The following is a 24,296-nucleotide window of genomic DNA, read 5'->3' as shown; positions in this document are numbered from 1 at the left end:
AGCAGTCCTCGAGTACAATAATATCTGGTAACAAGCAGAAACTGTTGTGTAGATGAAGGTGGGCACTGCCTCCTCACTGCCAGGTAGGAGTGAAGTCCAGGACCCCCATGTTGCCAGTGTGGACACACCCCCACCCCTAGAGTTTTAACATCTGCAGAGGATGGTAATTAAAGCCGTAGGCTCATGTTTGACAGGAAAAGTATGAAAGAAAAGTTGAGAGAATAAGAATGGAAAATACAGGTATTTAGGATGTCTAGACGATACGAATAGAAAATAAGAGAAGCAGCATTTAAACACACAATAGCTAAAGAAAAATTTGAGTACTGATCATGAAAACTTCCTCTGGATCTCAAATAGGATCAACAATGAATTCATACCTAGATACACTATAGTTAAAACAGAAAATGTAGAAAACTGGAGGATTAATAAAGCATTCAGAAAGAAAAAAAAAAACAGATTACCTGCTTTTGGAAGACAAAATCGGAATTATAGCAGAATTCTTCTTAGTTACAATGAAAGCCAAAAGACAATGGAATATACAGCCATGTGTCACTCAGCAATTGGGGATATGTTCTGAGAAATGCATCATTAAGGGATTTTGTCACCATGTGAACATCATAGATTGCGCTTACACAAACCTAGGCTATGTGGTAGAGCCTGTTGCTTCTAGGCTACAAACCTGTACAGCATGTTGCCAGAGGAAATGGTAACACAATCTTACTTCTGCACCTAAATATACAAAGGTACAGCAAAAATAGTGTATAAAAGATTTAAAAGGCTACACCTGTACGGTGCACTGACCCTGAGTGGAGCTTGCAGGATTGGAACCTGCTCTGGGTGAGCCAGTGAGTGAAGGTGAAGGTCTAGGACATTACTGGACACTACTGTAGACTTTATAAACACTGTTCCACAAGCCCTCCCCCTGCTTCCTCTCTCAGGGTCTGATATAGAACATCAAAGCTATCAGTGCTGCTCCGTGAACAGGGATGTGGGCTGAATTGATTGGAAATATTGAGGAGAAACTGCTAGGCGAGACAGAGAGTTCACCATAACAGTGACTGTCAGGGGGCAGTGAAAAGTGGCGGGAGGATCGTTAGGAATGAGAAGTCAAGATAGATAAGGGAACTTTGGGGATTGTCATGGCCATGTGGTTTGGCTATTGCATGTTGGAGCATGGTCGAATTAAGGAAATTTGTGGTTTGCATAAAAATAGAGGTTGTTTAACATGGAGAGGATGTAGAATTGAGGACTCAATATTTTGACTTTGAGAATTTGTTCTTGGTTCCATTGATCCTTTCTAACCCCAAAAGCTCTCTCTGGCATTGTATTGATGGAAGAAGTAAGACTTATCTATGCTTTACATCATTACAACCTGAAAATATTTCCAAATTACAGGGACAGACTGGCTCCACACTATCACAGAAAGCTTCACTAAGCATCAATGGCCCTTAAAACTTCTTTAAAGGTTGCTCCTGTGTACTTGTGTCCTTGTATAAGATCAACAAGAATTTACATCTACGTACTCTGAAGACCAGCAAGCTAGATCTGGAAGGGTCATAGTGCCCTTTGAATATGTAGTGATAGTTTGAATATGTAGTGTTTTGACAGGCTTTGTGCTGACACAGGTCAGTGGCTGATTGTTTGGGATGTAATCTCTACACTCAAAATTGAGGTGCTCCGAGTGAGAGGGAATCTGTTGCCAAGCCCCACAGATATTGCTCCCATCAAAGAAAAAATAATTTCCTCCTGAACCATATATCCTTCCATTTCTTACAGGAAATTCAGCTCCATTAGAATCTTACGGGACCACCATCGTATATGCGGTCCGCCGTTGACCGAACCATCGTTATGCAGCGCATGACTGTATTTGAAATGTGATGGAAAATAATCATCAACCTAAAATTCTGTCCCCAACTAAATTATCATTCAAGAGTGAAAAAATAATATTACAGACGAAAACATTGAACGAGATCATTCTGATGCAGTGTTGGACAGGAGGGGTGCATGCAATAAAATGTGGAAAGCAAATGTTGTCTATCAAATAGTAAAAAACTAACTGGCAGACAGTGATAAGCTAATATTTAGGAATTTGGGCTTGATGCAGAGAACTTTAGGGTAGATAGAAGGTCAAAATAAACTCTATGTCAAGTATGAGCCTAAGGCCTTGAGAACGATATGGAGGCAACAGATGACTAGTGGACTATAAGAGAACAAACTTAACAAAATTGAAAGTGAATTACCTATATTTTACTCTCAAATGGAAATTTTTATTCTCCCAATTTCCTTATAATAATGGTAAGAAAAAATATATCTGTTTAAGAAATGTGTTACTTTGAATAAGATCTCAAAAAATAAAAGTGAGGATTTGGTAAACAAATAATGATGGGGCATAAAATATATTTTCTATGTAAAAAGGATATAACTTAAGAAAGCTTTAAGGATGGATAAGTTACATTTTTAAAATTTTCTAAATAGAATTAAGTGTCTGAAAGCTGAAAACAGTGACAACAAGGCTTGCCCATTCATTCACTCATCAGTTTACTTATTCTTTAATAAGTAAATTATTTGAGGTGATAATAATGGCAATTTTTATAGCTTATTATTGAGATGAATTGAAAATTGAACAAAGCAGTAAATAAAATAACCCCTGATACCTTGAACTATGTGCAAGACTTTGAGGGCATTTCTTACTGTGTATATGTAATAATATTTGCACACACTGGTATTTTCATCTACTTACAGTTAAGAAATAATTTTTTTAAAAATCTGACTTTCTGGACCTAGGCAAAGTGTGGCTTCTTAGACATTCCCACACCTCTCAATAATAACCTTTTCCTGATCCAGTAATTACCCTGTTCCATTTCCTGCTCCCCCAACCTAGTCTGATTTCAGTTCAGATCTCACACATACTCTAATAAAATCATTTTGCTTCACAGCAGACAGAGGTTGAGGCTATGACAACAGGTAAGGACTCTAAACAGGACCAAACTCTGAACCTTGGGGCTTTGATGTGTTGAATGGCCACATTGTCAACAAAAGCTGATCGCAGCTTTTTACCTAAAAGTTGTAAGATTTACCTAGTCCAACACCACACCTCCAGTGCCAATAAGAGGGCCATTGTTACACCCACAGCATTGGGCAGTACTGCCATTCTTGCCAGGCATTGGCATATGCTTTATTGTGGAGGCTCCCCACTTATTTTCCTTATACTTCCTGCAGCACGATCACCCATGTGATTATTCATCAAACGTTATTGTAGACTAGGCACGGGGCTCAAGGCTGGAGATACAGTGGGAAACAAACCTACCCTGTCCTCATAGAGTTTACCATCTTATGGGAGAAACAGTTGCTAATTCAATAATGACACAAATAAACATAAGATTAAAATATGTGGTAAATGATGGGAAGGAAAACTGAAGTATGCCTTAATAACATAGAATAGGGCAAACACATCATTCTAATTAAAGTAATTACAAATCCAGGAGAAGGCTGTTCTTCTCTTATAAATTACAATTTATTCATTTCAGTTCCTCCGGTGATAGTTTCCTTCAATGATGGGTTTTGAAAGCGAGCAGTATGTGAACTAAGATGCTTTAAAGAGAGAAATACTGAAGTAGGAAATGCATTTCATATACTTAATTGTCATATCTTTGGCAGGCATAGTGTGGTTTATTATTTTGATGGTTTATTTAGTCAAAATATAAAAATAGGTTCAGTAAAGACAATGCCTCACTCTCATTATTAAATCTTTGAGTCCTGACATGGATTATTTAGGGGGTAGTTATGATATCATTCACAGACTATCATTAAACAATTTATTGAGTTTTTTTTAACAAAGCACATGTGTCGAGTGATATAAGCACAGAGATAAAGCCTACCAGTAGAAAAATATGTTTATATTCATGTAGTTTTCAATCACTGAGGTAAAGTTATATACATTCATATTGACAGGAATTTTTCCATTTTAATAGTTTCTTCTACAAAATTAAAACTTGAGTTACCCAAAAGTAGCATTTCCTAGGGGATAGAAATGCTTCTAAAACATTATCACACTACTTAAAAATTCTTACTAAGTTCTTTTTTCATAGCACTTCCAAAATTTATAAGAATTTTCTGCCCTTCAGGATGACACTAGATAGAGAATTAATGACATACTATAATAAAGTCTACAAAAAATCACCCCACTTTACTATTATATGTATGTATTTGTTGGTCAATAATTCATGTTTTTTCTAGGCTTTCTTAATCATGGCACAAGAAGTTTTTTCATTAATCAAGTATCCAGGCAATTTTGTGCTAATATTAGGCAACTTTAGCATAATAAAAGGCTATATGAATTATTCATATGATATGCCTGGAATAATTAAAGTGATAAGAACCCATTGTGAATTTTTCTATCATAATTTTCTGTATCCTCTGAACAATATCACCAAGCAATCAGTCCTGAATAATGGATGTATATATGGGAAAGGTGCAAAAGGTACATTTCATTAAATCCTCCCTGCTCTCAAAATGCTTGAAGATGTTGAACACATGATATACTATGGCCCAGCAATTCCACTCCTAGATATATACCCAATAGGAATGCATGTATATAACTTCACCAAAAGATTCGTACTAAAATGTTCACAACAGTAATATTCATAATAGGAAAATTTTATAGCTCTCCACATGCCCATCAATAGTTGAATGGATATCTAACTGTGGTAAGTCCTACAATGAGAGGAAAGTACCACAATAACAGTAAACAAATTAGAAGTATTATGTACATGCTGAATCTCACAAACAAACATGAATGAGTGAAAGAAGCCAGACGTAAAAAACTACAATTCCATATGTAACATGAGGGGGCTTTCTGAGATTCTGAGAACGCTCTGTTGCTTAATTTGGGTGTTGGTTACATGAGTATATAATCAGGTTGTGAAAACTCAGCTATCTGTGTGCTTACGATTATGTACATTATTGCATGCATGTTATTCTTCCAACAATAATTGACAAAAAGGGAAAGTGAATTCAAGATGTAAATCAAGGAAATAGCGTTCATTATTGCCACTGCTGCAGCTGCTCATTTGGCTCTCGGCTGCACACCTCTGAGAACTAGGAATAAGGCATACATGCTGGCTTTCTCAGACTTAGACTCTAAGCTCTTTTGAAATTAGGAGTACCTAGGAAACAAGTTCTCTGTGTATTTAGATTTTCTTTGAGGAGTACCAAGTGTTTAATAAACCTCTTTACAATGATAATGACAAGCGCGGTATTTGCTGTCTCTTAAGAGGAGGGGAATCATAACAGACAAGCAGCAGTTTACATTTGATAGCATTACACAATGCATAGCCCATACCCATAACATCCACTAGAAAATAACAACATTAATACAAACATATAAAGCTACATACAAACTTGGGAATATCAAATACTTATCTAAATATTACAAATATGACCGACATACCTACAGGCGTTGCCCAGTGGGGTTAAAAATAAAGTGACTATCTGGCTGGCTATTCTTATGGATATGGGTATAAACCGCATACCTGTATTTTGCAGGTGACTGTTATTTGAAGGACTGGTCTTCATGGAGCCTGTGTCAGTTGACCTGTGTGAATGGTGAGGACCTCGGCTTTGGTGGAATACAGGTCCGTTCCAGAGCAGTGATTATACAAGAACTAGAGAATCAACACCTGTGTCCAGAGCAGATGTTAGAAACAAGATCATGTGATGGTAAGTGGTATAATTTATGAAATATACTCATTTTAGTTTTTTTGTTGATAAGCAAAAGCCCAAGATATAGAATTTTCTGCTTAAATAAGCAGAGTTGGCCAAGATCTCACTTAAGATTGAGAATTGCATTAAGGGTATGATTCTAAATTTTAAATATTTATAGGAAGAAAAATATTGCCACTCTCCATAAATTAGATGTTCAATATTGTGAAAATGTCTTCCACTTTTATGGGCTAAAGAAAGCTGAGGCAATTAGAAGCTCATTATTTGTACACCTATAACACTCCTGCTCATGTCTGAATCTAAAAATATACTCAATGTATTTAAATCAAAAGAATGAATAAATAAAAATTACAAATCTATAGCAAAATGAGAGATTTTACTAAATTTTCAGAAATTGATAAATCAAAGTACTTGTAAAAATTACTCTAAATTTGATACAAACCTATTTTAATATACATATCTATATGTATATATGTACATACATATAGAGCCATGCACCAAATACAAGCAATACATGACATTTTGAAGAACCACAGAGCACTAAAATGTCATAGTTTGGGAATACAAATGAGGTCTAAATGAAACAATATTGCTGTGTAGTGGAGAATGTAGGGCTCAGCAAACAACTCTCTCCTTCCTGCTTATATTTGAAAAGAAGGAGTATGGCATAGAATAGCAAATAGGCGTCAAAATATCACATTTTATTAATGAAAAGTTGGAGGAGAAAGCTTAGAAGTTGGAGTAGAATGCTTAAAATGAAAGCCAAATGGTCTGAAATAGAATTATCTACCTTGTCAGTTAAATCTTCCCAAACTTACCAGATGAAACATCCCATATGTCCTGGGAGAGAAAGGTCAGGGGTTACAATAAATGATGTAATTTCCAAGTGAAAGAAAGGGAATTGTTTACCCAAAATGAAAATTAAATAAAATTACACATCAATAACATTGCAATTGAAAAAGAAATCCTTCCCCAAGCAGATAGAGAAGTAAAAACTGAAAAACCACACTTTTAGAGTATTACATGTCAAATGTTGTATATTACTTAGAAGAGAACTGAAATCCTTACATGCTCAGATAGGAAGGAGAAGAGTTTAAGATGAACTAAGCTTTTAACTCAATTTAAAAAAGAAAGAAAGAAAAGAGAAACAGTGTAACTAATACAGATAAATACAAATACAATGAGATAGAAAACAAAGAAGCAAGATAATCAACAAAATCAATAGCTTGTTTTTTACCAAACGAGCAAAATAGGCCACCTCATGCAAAATCACTGAAGAAAATTGATATTGCTACAGATAAAATAGTGTTTAGAAAAGTATCATTCTGTGAGTAAATTTTGCTAATCAATGTAAAAACTTAAAGACTATCTAGAAGGTTATAATTTACCAAGAGTAATAGAGAAGCTAAACCATGAATTCTATAACTATTAAAAACTCAAATCTATCAAATATGTACTCACACAGGCACACAGGGTAAAACTTAAGTGACTTGAATTATGAGGTTTACCAAAATGTAAAGAAACATACACCTCCCATTTATGTGCAATCTTAAGAAGTAAAACAAAGTTGAGTGAGGGGGGTGCGGGGAATGGAAGATCTCCCCAATATGACACCAAAAACACAAACAAAAGTAAAAATACCTTTAAATTTAAATCTTCTACACAGTAAAATAGACCATAAACAGGGTTACTAGACAAGCCACAGACTTAAAAATGGAGAGATCAACCAAAGGACTTGTATGCATACATATAAGCATAAGCGATGAACATCAGGGGGTGAGGGTGAGGGCAGGGCTGGGGGGATGAGGGGAAAATGGGGGGATAAGGACACATTTGTAATACCTTAATCAATAAAAAAAGATGATGTCAATTAATTTCAAAGGATTAATGTCTAGAACAATTGTGAACCTTTTCAAAATAAGACAATTTTATACTCTTAGCACTTGAGGATCCCAAACTGCTAAATGTTTGTTAATTTATTTTAACCTAGAGGCCTGATGCATGAAATTCATTCTCGCAGCCACAGCAGCTGCCTTGGCCCTCACAGCCCTGGCTTCGTCCAGAAGGTCATCCAGAAGGACGTCTGGAAGGTCATTTGGCTGTCCAGTCTAATTAGCATATTATGCTTTTATTATTATAAACTAGAGGCCCTTTGCACGATATTCATGCAAGAATAGGCCTTCCTTCCCCTGGCTTCACTCCTGGCCACCTGGGAGCCATCAAGTTCCCACTCTCAGGCTGCCCAGGAGCCACCAAGTCCCCGCTCCCAGCTGGAGCGCCACTCCTGTAGCTCCCTCAGCCCCCCTCCCTCCCCCTTATAGCAGGCATCCCCCCCCCCCGGCCGGTCGCTCAGCACCTGCATATGCAAATTAACGTGCCATCTTTGTCAGATTAATTTGCATATGCACTCCTGATTGGCTGTGGGAGTAGCGGAGGTATGGTCAATTTACATGTTTGTCTATTATTAGGTAAGAGATAATCATAAACCAATTTATGTAGCTTGACAGTTATTCATATGGAAAATAATACAATAATTAATAAGTAATAATAAAAGAGTAAACTGTTTTGCATACTCGCATACTCGCAACTGTAAACCTACTTCGCCCCCCTCCCCCCCGTATATAAAGAAAATCTACCTAACGCAGATGACACCTGCACATGCTCTAAAAGAATGTCAAAGTCACCTACGGTTCCTGGACCACACTTTAAGAGTTGCTATTCTAGAATAAAGAAGTCCCACAATTCAGTAAGAAAGAAAAAGCATAGATTTCAGTAGGAAAAAGGCCAAAAGATATACATGATCAATTCACATAAGAGGAAATCTAAATGCCCCCAAACATCTTTGTTACTGTGTGATAGCTTTAGCAATCAGAAGACTGCAATTTAAAATGACAAGATAGCTTTTCACAAGACTGACAAAAATTTTAAATCTGGAAATCATAAAGGTCCATGAGGGTCTAGAGCAATGGTAGCCCTTATTCTCTGCTGGTGGGTATGTAAATGGCCTCCTTTAGAGGAAAAAAAAAATGACCTGCATTTAGTAAAGTTCCAGCTATCCCGACAGGGATACCCAGAAATGTCCCTTCCAGATAGTTACCTTAAGGGCACACCCAGAGGCTTACTTAAGGGTGACCACTGAGGCTTGGTATAATAGCAAAAATTGAAAACAACCCAAAAGTCCACCCTTAGAGGAAATAGTGAAATAAATTATAGTAATTACTACCATGAAATTCTATATAGAAGCTAAAATAAACTTACGTCTACATTAAAATCACGTAGAAATAGTTTATCTGTAACATGGACTATTACGTTTTAGAATGATTCCGAGTATGATACTTTTTAAATTTTTAGCCTGACTAAAAATAATGCCTTATATCATTTATAGATACATATATTTATAGTATATTCATATCAAAAGAATATAAAAGGTCACAGAACAGCATCTATCTACTTCAGAAGGGTGGGTATTGCTGGACAGGCATGGAGGGAGATCAGAAAGGAATGTAATAGGACATCAAGTTTATGTGTTACTTTTCACTCATCAACAATCAAAAAAAAAAAAAGACTAAAGCAAATATGCCTAAATGGTAATATTTGTTAAATGTCTTGATGTGTAATTGAAATTTTTTAGTTATTCTCTGTCCTTGTCTATATGTTTGATATTTCATAATGTTTAAATAAAACATAAAGTTAAAATCCAGGTTTACACGAGATAGTATAGCAGCAGATATGGAAAATTACTTGGTATTTAGGTGATATCTGGAATTGTGTAACATATGGCAACTTAAGGACAATAAATTGGCATTTGCATCATTTGAGATGGCCTTCTTATCACTTTTCAATTGCTTATAAATATTTAACTAATACTTTATCACCATGATTATCCTTCTGGACAGCACAATGCTTCTGTTAATGTGTATTGTGTCCCTACAGATGGACAGTGTTATGAGTATAAATGGATGGCTAGTGCTTGGAAAGGCTCTTCCCGAACAGTCTGGTGTCAAAGGTCAGATGGTGTAAATGTAACAGGTAAACCTCCAATTTCTCTTTGTTCTTTGAAAGTTTCCCTGTAACCCACGTGTAGTAGGTTAGAGAAAATAATTAGGACAACAAAGACATTCAGTATTCAACACATGGTCGGATTTAGGACACCTGAGCTGTATATCTGTCTGGGACCAATGACAAATTATTTTTTAACATTTCAGTTAAATTCTCCCTCACCCAGCCATTTTTGACATTGCTGCTAGAATTTATTTCATTAAAATATTGTCTAATTCTAACAAACGATTATTGTAAGTAAATAATTCTCAGATTGTTTTTACTAGAAAATGTACATATTAATAACTCACTACATGATAAGAAATAATCAATTTTTTGTTGACTCTGTTTCTGTGCCTTAAAATGCAATACACTCACAAACCACAATCTTTTCAAGGGAATATCCTATATAATAAAAGCCTAATATGCAAATCGACTGAACGGCGGAACAACCGGCAGAACGACCGGTCACTATGATGTGCACTGACCACCAGGGGGCAGAAGCTCAATGCAGGAGCTGCCCCCAGCCCACAGGCCCCAGGCCAACCAAGGTGGGTGCCAGCAGGGGCCCCTCGATCGCCCCACCAGTTGCCCCACAGATTGGCTCTGATCGCCGGCCAGGCCTAGGGACTCTACCTGTGCACAAATTTCATGCACCGAGCCACTAGTGATTACATAAGTCATGATACTTTGCTTGAATTCAGAAATGTATGATTTCTATAGTTCTTTTATTAATTAACTAGAGGCCTGGTGTACGACATTTGTACACTCAGGGGTGGGGTGTCTCTCATCCTGGCCTATGCCCTTTCGCAGTCTGGGAGCCCTCGGGGGATGTCTGACTGACGGCTTAGGGGAGCAGGCCTAAGCCATCAGTCGGACAGCCTTAGCTCTGCCACGGAGGCAGGAGAGGCTGCTGCCACTGCCTCTGTGCTTGCCAGCCATCAGCCCAGCTTCTGGTTGAGCAGCGCTTCCCCTTTGAAAGCACACTGACCATCAGGGGGCAGTGCCTGTGATGAGCATCTCCTGTAATGAGCATCTGCCCCCTGGTGGTCAGTGCGCATCATAGCGACCGTTGGTTCTGCCGTTCAGTCTATTTGCATATTACCCTTTTATTATATAGGATAGGGAAAACCTATTGGTAAATCTCCAGCTCAGAGCATCTGAACGCTCACCCAGTCTGTCCCCACACAAAAATAATTATACATCCGAAGAAAAAATCCAAGTGCAGAACTTTTGCATGTCCTACATACCCAAATTTACCCCAGAGAACTACTCTAATCTGCAGTGCTTAAAAGTTTCCTTATCTGAGCCCAGTAAAGGCAAGGATTCCTTTGAAGAGGGGAAAAAAACTTGGCTCCTGATATTTAGTGAGGTGAGGCACCCTGCAAATCTCCTAGAAAGAAACCAAGGTCGGAACCAGAACCTCAACCTCAAACACGTGGACCCAAAGACCTATTGTCTCTTCTTAATTTATTTGTATAGATTTAATTTACAAGAATCTCCATAGCATAGCAGTAGCATGAGTACTGACAGTTATCTGTTCAGGGTGACCTGCTGACTTACCGCCATTGTTTTGACCCTCTGGCAGGGAGAAAAGTAATGTGTACTTGGGTGCCTCTGAGTCTATCCATTTATAAATTTAGCTGTAATATATCCAGTAAGATAACAGGCGCAGGATCAATGTGCTTTTTGCAAAGCATTAATTTTTATATTGAATTTTAAATTACCTGGATTTATTGAAACCTAATTACTCATTTCCTCCCTATGAAAGTGGGAGCAGGATATCAAATGGTATTCTTGTGTAGATAAAATTTTATGTATGAGAAATCTGTCAAGAAACCCTTGATAATAGCAACTCCCAGTGGACACATGCATGACCGAGAAAAGAGACCTTCCAGGAAACCCTTTGCTCTCTGAGTGTTATTTTCTGGGCAAACAATCTGTCCCAACCTCACCACTCTAAGAGAAGGGGAAGCGGGCCTTTCTGAACCGGAAGCATGGAGGCAGTCCACTCAGCTCAGGAGTTGGAAATGAATGTCTACATTCTTCTTTAAGCTTTTCGGAAATAATGTTAGCGCTTCCCCAGAGGGTCCTATTTTCAATGTGTTTTGTTTCCCAAATAGGGATGCAAATAATACTTGTCTGCCTTTTCTTCTGCTTGTTAAAATCTCTTGTCCCCCTGAAATTGGGGCTATTCCCCAATGCCAAGGTAAGTCAAATTTTAAAAGACATACCTGTAGAAATCATATTTTCAATTTCTTTTTAATGCAGTATAGTATATGATATTTTTATTTCTTACAACTGTTTGATACCAAAAAGCCAATGTATAAATGATTTGTGATCAACTTTATATGCATTCCTTTTCCATCTTTTAGGAGAGATGCGATTCTCTATGAGCAGTAGACAATCATGTAAAGTGTTTTACCTACCTGGATGGACTGCTTTAATGTTAAGAATAGCTATCCTTATAAGAAACTCAGGCTGTTGTTTTCCTTTTTCTGTATGTGTTTAATGATGTAACTTCCATGTGGCCATTTAACTGCAACTGCCTTGCAATGACTAACTGCTTTCATAACATTTTTTCTATGAATATTTGATTTATAATATTGAGAATTAGCAATAGTCACTCAGAGAAATTCCACAGAATCATCGATTCCATAAATAAGGGAAAAACGTGGCTTTGCTAAAATTCCGTTACACTGAACAAGAATGGTTCCTTCCATGTCACTTTGTGACATCTGTCCCCATCTTGATGTAACCACGTAGGCACACTTGATACTCTGCTGGAAGAGGAGGAAACAGCAGAGCAATCAATAGAGAGCTGCAGTGTCAAGCTGAAACAGCAGTGCAAGCACACACTTAGTAGCTATATTTGTTCTCTTTCCTGTCCCCCCAAAATTCTGAAAGTGATTTTTCTGAAAAAGAGATACACGTGATAAAGAATGCATTCATGTGGTAGACCATAAATTAAAGAGATATGAAAACTATTTCCTTGAATTAAGCAAGAAAGAATTTTAACTTTAAGGGAAAATTAAATCTGCTTTATAGTGCTGGTTTGGCCTCGGGAACAATGGCGGAAATAGCCTGTGTGCAGTCAGGGTTACAAGGTAGCAACTCTAAAATCATCTGTTCAACAAGCGCGTGTGGAACACCTGCTCTGCGCCGTCTCCTCTGAGTAAAGAGCACCTTGAGTTCCTAAATACAGTGGTCCAGGTTAACCAAATATTTCTCAGGAAAGTCTGTGGGAGTCCTAACGTGGTTTAGGGTTCAAAGACAAGCCTATAACCACAGTGTATTCTTATCATCGCAAGAGATATTACTTGTCAAAATGTGGTTTTCTGTTCCGCAGGGGGCTGCTTGGTGGTTCGCCAGCCTGATGCTGACAGGTCTTGTCACCCACCGTGTAGTCAACCCCACTCGTACTGTAGCGAGGTATGTGTGAACTCATTAGGGCAGACAAGCCAGCCGCATCATTGTCACCCCACCGCCTCCTGTGCAGTCATTTCCCTTTACAAAAGGCATGTCTTGAGGCATAAAAATTCTAGTTGGTACCTCTTTTATCCATATAAACAATTCTGGATGCCCTTGCTTCTCCTGTTAGAATAAGATGGTGTGTGGTACAAAAAGTGTCTTCTTTTTTTTAATGTAGTGAAGACAGAAATTCCATGTAGCAAATGCCCAAAACAGTATTTCATTCAAGCCTTCTCTCCAGGTCAGGTCTGTTAGGCCTCCCAAACTCACCTGTATGCACAGTAGAAATCTTCTTGCTCTCCTGCAGACCAGGGCATGCAGCTGTGAAGAAGGGTACACTGAAGTCCTGTCTTCCAACGGGACGCTGGAGCAGTGCACACTGATCCCCGTGGTGGCCATTCCCACCGTGGAGGACAAAAGAGGAGACGTGAAAACCAGCCGGGCAGTGCACCCGACCCAGCCCTCCCGGAACCCGGAAGGACGGGGAAGGACCTGGTTTCTGCAGCCATTGGGGCCAGGTGAAGTGACTAGACGGCCTTGATGTAGCATTCTTTAATGATACATTTAACCAACGCCAAATAATGAAAAAAGCAGCTAGCATTTTCACAGGAGCTATTTATTATTTCACCGAAACTCATTTGTTCTAATGCTGCCATAGAATCTTACAATATTTTTACTATCGTTATGAAAAAAAAGCACTCATGCTCCAAGTTGAGAGAAATGAAATTACTTTCTTCTGAGAAAAAAACAAATTTAGGATTGAGATTAGTTATTCAGTCTCAGTCCTAAAATTACAAATGTAATTATTTTCACATTGAACAAAGAAATCTAACAAGGAAAATACTAATTAGGGGGGGAAAGCCTGTTATCATTCATTACAAATAAAACTATAAAGACATTTAAGAACTTTCCATTTGAGCATGGAGCAGTAATAATTTGAACTCAAAATAGGAACATTAGTAATGTGGTTCCGTGCCAAGGGGTGGGGGACACTAGGTAGCCAGAGCAATTTCTGTGAGGCCTTCGTGTTGGCACAAAAGCTCAGAATCTATACTAGCACCAAATATATGAGGGCAAGGATGGAGCCTTCCTGTCTAGATGGACCATCTTGGAGTCTGACCAGACCCTTGTCATATTAGGCAGCTCTTAATGTGTCTAGTAATGGACTTGAAGCTAATGCAGGCAAAGGCTTGAAGGCCCAATGAAATGCTCTTCCTACTGTGTACAATTACTCTCACCAGTGGGTTCAACCATACATTTATCCCTAGAAATAAGCTGAGGGTGAGGGTGGTAGCTAAGATCATGCCACTTTTTCTCACACCAAGAGGCTCACTAGTTCATGACCAAAGGAAATCTCCAGGCAAAGCCGGGCATAGACTACTTTATAACTCTGTCAGAAACATGAAAAAGGAGGAAGAAATCTGCATAACTAACACATCTCTATTTTTAATGCATTAAGTCAAAAAACACTTACCCTTCCTGGAGAATCACTATTGGGATTTTTTTAAAGTATTTTAAATTTAACTACAGTCTTCCTACCTTAGAAGGTTTTTAGTTGAAAAAAATGCTTCATTTTGCAAACCTGACTTGTCTGTGTAAACATGGAAACTCTCAGTGTTCAAGATGGTGGACCAGCAAGTGGCCATTAGCCATCTTGACCTTGACTCAGAGTCCAAGCGGGTCTCGTCACATCCCAACTGGGTTTTAAAAAAGAGAGAATAGTATTATTGAGACACTTAGTTTAATATGTGGTTTCCCTAAAGTAAACATTTAATATACTACAAACGTACGTTTAGACTCTGTTCTTGGTTTTGGAGAAACCCAAATGATATTTATTGAAGAACACTCGGGGCAGATGAACCCAGCAGTGGCACAGCTCTTTGTATTTCACTCCCTGGCTTACATTTTTTAAATCTTTAGAATTGACAGGAAAGGATATTTTAAAAATTAACTTATTTCCAGCAAATGAAGTTTTAAAAAATTTCACAGTATTGATTTGCTTTCAGTGCCTTTCAAATGTGGACTAAACCAGAGTTTCTTTGCCCAATCTATAATGTAACACTAGTATATGTTTAATTGCATGTATGCAACGGAATATATATGTTGATGTGAAGACCAAATTAAGTTGGCAAAGTCATGAACAGTGTCTTATGCTTGAAGTTTGTCCAGAACATAAAACTGAGAAGTTCAAATAGAATGAGACCAGAAAACCAAGTGAGAAGGGCCTGCCCTCTCCGATTTCGTATGCAGATTCCCCTGCTATCCAAAAGGAGAGGGTTCCTGTGAAACCGTTCTTAAGCCCAAGTGGCATAAAGAGGCAGTTACCACTAAATTACATGGGGAAAAAGTGTGAGCCGCCGCAGACCCAGAAAACCACCTACAAATTTATACCAAATATGTTTAGTTACGTCCAGTTTTACGCTAAACGTAACACCCATTTGAGCTCTCTCAGCCTGAGGACACATCTTGCTAACAGAAGCACAAAGTAAATCGAGATAAAGCACAGATGCTCACACAGTTCAAAGCTTCGGCACCTTGATGCTGAGACGCTGGGTGTGGTTCCCGGGGAAGGAGCTTGGCGGGCCGTTCGCTGCCTGGAGGGCAAGCTGCCTCTCTAACACTCACTGCAGAACAGACTGAACGCTACTGCTGCCTTTCGCCTTCCTTCATAAAATAGGAAGTCATCTTCGGATTTCCTTCATTTATCAAATGCAGGTGATAAGAAAAGATCTTTCTAGAAAAGCAAGTGTACCATGAACTTTCAAAAAGCAGGGAATGTCTATAATAGAAAAGGTAGAAGTTATTTAGAGATCATTTTATGTGCTAATCAAACTTGGTTTTTTTTGCAAATGGTATTGTCAAATCGGCTCTAAAGGACTGATTGTAAGTGTAAACTAGATAAAAGATTATTACTTCCCCAAATGGTTGAATATATTCATTTTCAGTTTATCTGGAAAAAAATGTAAAAATGACAAAGTTTGTGTACAAATACCTGTCTGCATCAATTCTTAGTTGTGGGACTTCTTTGAAATTGCATTACAGTTTTTTCTTTTCTCATGAGCGCAATCTCAAAATAAAATGAAAATCAAAAGAAAAGGCAGCATTATGAACATACTGTATTTGAAGTAAATTCAGATAAGCAGCAGAAATTTAGACATAGTAACTTGAAATCTGAACTCAATTTGAAAATATTATTTATTGCCTTTTAATTCAATTTTCATTGATATTCTATCTTTAATGAAAGAGCATCTAAGTCATAATAGCAGCTTTGCATTAATCATTAATTGTGCCTAAGCAATAATTCACTTTGAGTTTTGAAAGGACTTGGTCATATGTGAACTGGCCCATTGGTCATAGTTAAAGACTGTCATTTACATGCCAGACTAATGTGAATTAATGATTAATATCCATTCTTCTTAGATGGGAGACTAAAGACCTGGGTTTACGGTGTAGCGGCTGGGGCATTTGTGTTACTCATCTTTATTGTCTCCATGATTTATCTAGCTTGGTGAGTGTTTAAATATTTCAACATCTAAGAGGAAAAAATATTTCTCTTTTAGAGGAAACACGTTCAATTAACCATAACACAGGAATGGCAAGCTAATGTCTCAAATAAGTATTCCACATTTATGTAGCGTTCATCTGAAGTTCTACATAAACATAACTTCAGTCTTGGATGGTCTAAAAACTACTAAATCGATGAGTCATTTAGTTTCTGAAAATGAGCCAGAGCTGCTCCAGGCCATCTTCTCAAGTACATTCTTGTTGGTTATGCAAGAGAAGACGCTGATGGTGAACAGTAGATGTTTATATTGAATTAATACTGGAGAAACACATTATGGTAGTACCTGATCTTATTTAACTATCTTGCATTATTTATAAATTATGTATTATTTATAAAGGGTTCGGCCAAATTTAAATGATTACACTGTGATGTCTGTTGTTAGTACTAGAGGAATTCTATTTGGATAATTAATCCTTTACAGGATACTAACATATTTGAAGGGTTCTGTTTCAAGTTTATTTAAAAGATACCAGAAAATCAAATGTTAAGTTTGAATTTAGGCAATTAAGTAATTTAGGTTTATCAATAAGTTTCAAACTTTTTTCATTGAAAACAGCAACATTTACAATGGAAGACTGATTTTTCTCTCCCAATTTTAATGATTTTTTTTAACAGCAAAAAGCCAAAGAAACCCCAAAGAAGGCAAAACAACCGACTGAAACCTTTAACCTTAGCCTATGATGGAGATGCAGACATGTAAAGTCTAACTTATCCCGGCAGCAGCCAGCTTCAGCTTCCTGACTTTGCATAGAGGCCACAGAGCTATTCCAACTGCGTGGATGAAAGCCCATTGTACCTTTTCAAAAGAGCGTCATTGGTAAGAGAGAGAATCACAGTGCCATTGGAGATACCAAGACGATACCACTTCCACAGAAACCATCGTCCCTGAGAGGTCGAGGAGACTGAGTTGAATACATACTGCCTTCTGAGAGTCTGTGTGATCTTTCATGAGACCTAACAACTGGCAAAGTACTTTCATCTCTAAAATATGGTGGCGGAAGTGGCCGTTTGCAATGCCAACACAAGCCTCTGTCTGCAGTGTTCACCCATAGTAACATTTTAGCATGAAGAGCTTATACCAAGATCATAGGCAAGCATAACATCATGTACACTCAACTGAATGACACGTATTATTATGTCAGATTATATACCTGGTAATAAGCCATTTTAATGCTCTAAGCTGAGCAGAAAACTCATTGAGCAAATTCATCATTTGGTGGTTGATGGTAGCTTTTCAGAGGCAAAGACTTTTTATAAGACTTAACTCTTGTCTTTCTCCAAAGTACAAAAGCTGGACATGTACTAGTATCTTAGAAGAGCCCTCAAGTTCAGTATTTTATAGTGGTTATTGTCTGGAAAACTAATTTGCTTGTGTTAATACAGTAAGTTTCTACTTTCCCCACATTCAGACTGGTTGCCTGCATCTTTTTGCTAAATGGAAGGCACATTTTTGCACTATATTAGTGCAGCATGATAGGCACTTAACCAGTATTGCCATAGAAACTGCCTCTTTTCATACGGGATGGAGACAACGATGCTGAGTGCCATGGAGACACTTACAACTTCCTGTATCCTGAAGAGAGTCAAGTTCATTTTGGATGACGACAGGATGGAACTGGCCATTACACCTGCTGTGTACACTCTTCCTCATCACTGCAGCCATTGGGAAATCGACAACGTGGCGGTAATTTAAGTGTTTAAGTCCCGAACTCATTAATCCTCCAAAAGATGGATCACTCTAGTTGGTTTTTAATTGTACTTTGAAGGCTGTTTATGACTAGATTTTTATATTTCTTATCTTTGTTAAAAAAAGAAAAGAAAAGAAAAAAAGGAGCTGGTTGTCTTTTTAATTTTGAGCAGATGGAGAACATAATGTATTGGTGATTTTTGTACCTAAAAGAAATCAAGATTGTGTGTTGATTTTTTTTTTTCTCTCCCAATTTGTTTTCCTAGTTTCAGAACAAATGTGTTTTGAAATCCATAGTTTTGTCATTCTTACTGGTAAAATCTGAAGTGGTCTTTTTAATTTATGATTTCAAAAACTAACATTTTAGGAAAGAAAAGGGTCAGTATTTTGTCCAGGGTTTCATTAAATATCTAGACCAAGGGTGGCAAACTTACTCTGTAAAGAGCCACAAGGGTAAATATTCTCAGCCAGGTCTCTGCTACAACCTCTCAATCCTGCCATTGGGAGAACACAGCCATAAAGAGTACACAGTACATAAAAGAACAGCATGGATGTCTTTCAGCGTAGTCTCTTTAAAAACAACAGTCAGCAGGCCACATTTGCAGGTCGTGGTTTGCTGACCACTAATCTAGAAGTTTTTTCAAAGCTAACTCCACAGTGTCATTTCTGGTTTTTACTCATTTACCCTCAGACTGAAATCAGAGTTTAGTTTCAAAGGTGAAAACAGTCATTACACTTATCACTGTGTTAGAAGTACCTCTATTTTTTACAGCTATTATAGGCCTGGAAAATTCACAGTGAAATAATATCTAACTTGGCAGACTTCTTTCATATGAAAAGAAAACTCAAAAGGTGCCACTTAAAAAGCAATACCATTTTACTGCAACAGCCTTTGGGAAGGGGGAGGATATTAGGGTGTCAGGTCTTTAAAAAATAGTGTAATGGCTATTTTTATCTTAAACTTAGCTGTGTCGCTGTGAAAGTGGTTTCAACTAGAAGGTATTTACCTTCATACTAGAGTTTGAACTCCCCCTGCTGTTCATTAATGTATTTGCAAAGTTATAGAAGACATCAGATTAGAATATTATTGTCCCCCAAATGAACAGATTTCTATATATTTCAATAAGAATTAAATGTGGTAAACACTAATTCGTTATTTAATATTCATTGTATTAGGCAACGTAAGTAATTTCAAAACAAACAAGTAGTCAGGAAGATTAAGTAACCAAGGAAAATTAAATAAGGAAAGGCATAACAACCAATTCCATTTCATCTGGCTTGTTGAAGAGGAAGCCATAAATAATATTGTTACTCTCAAACTGTGGTTGGCAATATATGCACTCAGGAGTCTTCCAGATCACTGATTTCTTTGAATAAAACGAATTCCATTTGTCCAAAATAGTTGAGAATCTATTGCAGTTCCTTGAAGAGTTCAGCTAACAGCCTTATGATATGAGTGCAACCCCTAATAAATGAAATATTGTTGCTCCTAGAGCTATACTTACAATTCTGTGAAATTTCATTAATTCGGAAGACAGATCAGCATCATCCTACCTTTATTATAAGAATTAAATTAATTAATTGATCAGAATTATAAAATGTTGGGCCCTGGCCAGTGTGGCCCAGTTGGTTGGGTGCCATCCCGTGCACTGGAAGGTTGCCGGTTTGATTCCCAGTCAGGGCATGCAGATGCCCGGGTTTGCGGGCTAGATCCCCAGTGAGGAGGCAGCCAATGGATGTTTCGCTCTCACATTGATATGTTTTTCTCTCTCTCTCCCTATCCTTTCCTCTCTCTATAAAAATCAAAAAATCTTTTTAAAAAATTATAAAATATTATGAAAATACAAGATGATTCCATTCAAAAATTGAATACACATTACAATACAATGTTATGTACAGGAGACTAGTTTTAATGTGATCTAGCAGTAGGGAGGATATTGGAAGTTCATTATTAGATAAATAAATACTGGATGGCCCCTTGTTAGAAAGGTTGGAAGGAGGGGAATGTAGCTAGCTGGCTAATTTGGACAAATGAAAGTTACTGTATTCATGTTTATAACATGAAAATGGCCTTATTTTTGTTCCTGGCATGAGTCAATAATGAATTAAATACCTTACTAAAATTTCATCAGAACCTTATTCCTCCTGTTCATTTTTTAAGAATTCAGGAGGGGAATATGGTATTAACTTGTCTATTGACACTTCTGCCTTACCAAAATGGTCTGACTCCAAAAAGATTTAGAACTACTATTATATAAGTATGAAGGTCTGCTTGGTTTAACAAAAAAAAGAGAGAGAGAGAGAATGCTAACACAGTATTATACTATTTTGTTGGACTGTTTCTGTGTGAACCACAGAGAACTGATCTCTCTTGAAAGGGGTTGATTTGCTTATTCATCAATACCTTATCTAGGGTCTTGACCATAATCCTTATTTCAAAGCATTTTGAGGACACTGCAGGGTAGCATTAAGCTAACTTGAAAAGGAGTACATAAAAGCATGTTCTTAATTACTTACAACAAAGCACAAATTGCTTATAACAAGGCAAATATTTGTTGAATTATCACAGGTAAGACACTCTGCTAGTCACTGTAAAAGATTAGTAAGGCTTTTGTATACATATGTACCTAAGATATTCAAAAGGAGGAAAATGCTTAACGGAACACAATAGCTCTTATGCCGCCCTTTACTCTGATGTGTTTTTCAGTTTTTATAAATAACGTCCATGGCTCAGGCCTTGCTGTTGGGCTGTTAGTGCACCCCCCTCCCCCCGCAGGCAGGTAGCCGTGGTCATGAGTGCTTAATTGGAACTCCTCTGAATTCCTGTAAAGTCCCTTATTTACAACTGATTGCAGGAAACAAGTTCCTTATGTGCCTGGTCTCTTTCTGCTCTGCTCTCTTATCTGCAGCTCATCTTGTCTACCCACACAACTTCTACTAAACATGCCCACATTTTAAATAAGGAGAGGTAAGAGGTGAACACCGATATTTCCTTCCCGTTGGAGTCAGTGTCACTTAGAATGTGAACATGTTGAGTTTTACGGAATGTCATGGTCAAAGACCTGAGTAAAGAAGAAGGATGCAGATGACATGCAGAGAGAGAGAGAGAGAGAGAGAGAGAGAGAGAGAGAGAGAGAGAGAGAGAGAGAGAGAGAGAGAAATAAAACTTTTCTGTAAAAATGTCAATTTCTACCCTCAATTTAGTGCAACCCAGTACCTCTCCACACAGGGGGGAGCCCATTCTTAGGCTGATCGGGGTCTGAATCAGTTTGCAGGAATCATTCCCAAATGATCTGACATCTCACTAGATGTAACTATTGCCAAACTCAAATGTGTTCCTTGTTCTGTTTCCCCTCTGAGACTGAGGGTATGGGAAGGAGAGCCGTCCGGGAACAAACAGAGTGGCCCCTCCTGCGTGGAGTTTAGATGTGAGAGCTGAGGTGGCTCGCTGCCCCACCTGCCCTGCCTCAGCTCTGGGGCAGCAAGGCAGGCCTTCAGGTCCGAGCCAGGAGTGTGGGCCTCGCACACATTAATTAATCTTTATAAAAAGGATGTGTGCTGTGATAATTCTGTATCTAGCAGGGACACTGAAAAATGGGTATGTCTACATTCTTAAATAAGTAAATTAAATCCTAAAGGGATAGTTAGTTTTGTAGTTTTATGTTTCATGCTTCTACCAAACTAGACCTTAAAATGGCCAGTATATATATGATTTGTGGGCATCATATTTTCAGCAATCAAAAACCTATTTAGATATATAATTGGGTGTCAGTCTTGTTGTACTTTGTAGATGTTCTTTTTTGTTTTTTTTTTCAAAGCAATAGTTTCTATATCACCTACTTTGACCCTTCAATGAACTTTTCTCAACATTTTTCAGGAACCTATTTGTATTGATTTATTAAAAGAAAATATTAAGATTCCCTTTCTGGTACTTTTTCCTGCATAATTCTAGCACAGAGATTTGAAGAGATCAGTATCTGTCACTGTAAAACATAACTTTATTAAATTTGCAATATGTCTTTCTATAAATTATAATCCCCTAAATGTGGTTTTTGGTTAATTTAATTACGTGAATATTTATTTTGTTTAAATAAGGAGGCAGCTGTCTAAGAAGTTTTTGTTAATATTATTTTGTAAATTGTGTAATTTATTTTAAATTATGTACATTTCTTTTTTAATGCACAAAATGTCTATGTACCAATTAACTACAGATTTGCAAATAAGCCACTAAGCTTTATTCAGTTAATACAGATGGCATGTGAAGATGTAATATGCTTTTTTACATTTTCATATGGATAATTTGTAAATAACTATGTTGCTGACAAACATAAACACGGAAATCATTTTCATTCTATTCATTGTGTGTCTGTTTTCATTTGCACCATTTGCTCCTCCAATGTGGGCTAAAAAAATGTTTCTTTAGTGAATGTCCAAATCTTTTTGCTACTTTAGTAAGTAGTGCCTGCTCCTGGGTCTTTTTTAACAAATCCAACTTAGAAAGTTCAAGAGACACAAACCTTTACTTTAAAAGCCTGCTGAGGCCACCAGATTAATCATTATAGACAAAGGACTTCTTGTTTCCAAACTTAAAAAACAAGGCAGAAGCTCATACATTAACAAGTTGATTCCTTTAATTCCCCAAATTAAGTAATATTTACAATTCAAGAAGGGATGCACAATTTAGATAAATTACTGCCAGGGTTGCTTGCAGTTAAAACGTTTTCTGAAATAGTTGTTTGCTAAAATATAACTAAGCAGGGAACCCTTCAAGACACTTACTATGGGAACCACTAACACATTTTCTGGATTGTTCATTACAACTGATTCTAGATTAACAAAAAGTTTTTTAAATATATCACCCAGGTAATTTTTTATAGATAGCTGGACATTCATAGTCAAATTCCTAACTTCACTTTTATTTTGCAACTTCAATTTATGTCCTGCAGATACAAATATGAACATGACTGGGCTGCATTCTATGCTTCTGAGTCCCTAGTGATTCCTTCCTTTAAACTCTGAATACATGCCAAAGAAAAGCCAGTACACAACACTTCAATTCACAGTTCTCGTGTATCAATTACTCTTTAAAGATTGCAGATGCTTATAATACTTAAATGCAGTCCTGCTCTCTGATATTGCAGTCTTTTCCTTTTTCTTCTTTGTTTCAGATGAGTTTCCTTCCCCCTTTCCATCTTCCCCTCCCCAACAGAGGTAGCTCAATTAACAATCTGATATTTGCCCAGCTATATATTTCTCCCTGACCATATAATCTTGTAAATACATTGGGGACAGGAGAGGGAGGAGAGGGTAAGAGAGAGAAATGGGCTAAGTTTAGTAGATGTAATTAGAAAACAGCTTCATTTTATTCCTATTGCTGTTTTCAAACACAGTAAACTGTCCTTTGTTCCATCTGCCAGCCCTCCCTCCAGCCCACCCCTGCAGTATCTAAGCCAAATGCCATTGTTTTCAGTTATAATTTAACTTAGGAAAAAGTCCCAATTCTGGCAAAAAATAGAACATCAGTCTCTCGCATCAATTTCATTTCCTTTACTATTAGCAAATGTAAACACCTTCTCCTTTTCTCATATACTAGAGGCCCGGTGCACAAGATTCGTGCACTCGGGGGAGGTGGGCCCCCTCCACCTGGCCAGTCCGGGAGCCCTCGGGGGATGTTTTGCAGTCCGGGAGCCCTCGGGGGATGTCCGACTGATGTCCTAAGCCAGTGGTGGGCAAACTGCGGCTCGCAAGCCACGGTTTGCAGCTCTGTTGACTAATGAATTTGCGGACCACTGCCCTAAGCAGTCAGTCAGACAT

At 37.7% G+C, this 24,296-nt stretch overlaps 1 protein-coding gene across 2 annotated transcripts in view; it reads left to right on the top strand.

Annotated features, from left to right (window-relative positions):
• Positions 1 to 19,877, top strand: part of THSD7A (thrombospondin type 1 domain containing 7A) — a 313,292-nt gene extending 293,415 nt beyond the window's left edge. For both annotated transcript variants that reach the window (XM_080663644.1, XM_080663643.1), the window contains 6 exons: positions 5,545 to 5,718; positions 9,655 to 9,750; positions 13,109 to 13,191; positions 13,538 to 13,748; positions 16,651 to 16,738; positions 17,411 to 19,877. In XM_080663644.1, the coding sequence (XP_080519770.1) occupies positions 5,545 to 5,718; positions 9,655 to 9,750; positions 13,109 to 13,191; positions 13,538 to 13,748; positions 16,651 to 16,738; positions 17,411 to 17,495 (737 nt within the window). In that variant the 3' untranslated portion in view covers positions 17,496 to 19,877. The remainder of the gene's footprint in view (positions 1 to 5,544; positions 5,719 to 9,654; positions 9,751 to 13,108; positions 13,192 to 13,537; positions 13,749 to 16,650; positions 16,739 to 17,410) is intronic.
• The last annotated feature ends 4,419 nt before the right edge of the window (positions 19,878 to 24,296 follow it).

This window comes from Plecotus auritus (assembly GCF_963455305.1).
Source record: "Plecotus auritus genome assembly, chromosome: 4".
In the NCBI taxonomy this organism is placed as follows: Eukaryota; Metazoa; Chordata; class Mammalia; order Chiroptera; family Vespertilionidae; genus Plecotus; species Plecotus auritus.
The sequence above is the reverse complement of the archived record's forward strand: the minus strand, read 5'-3'. Positions and strand labels throughout refer to the sequence as shown.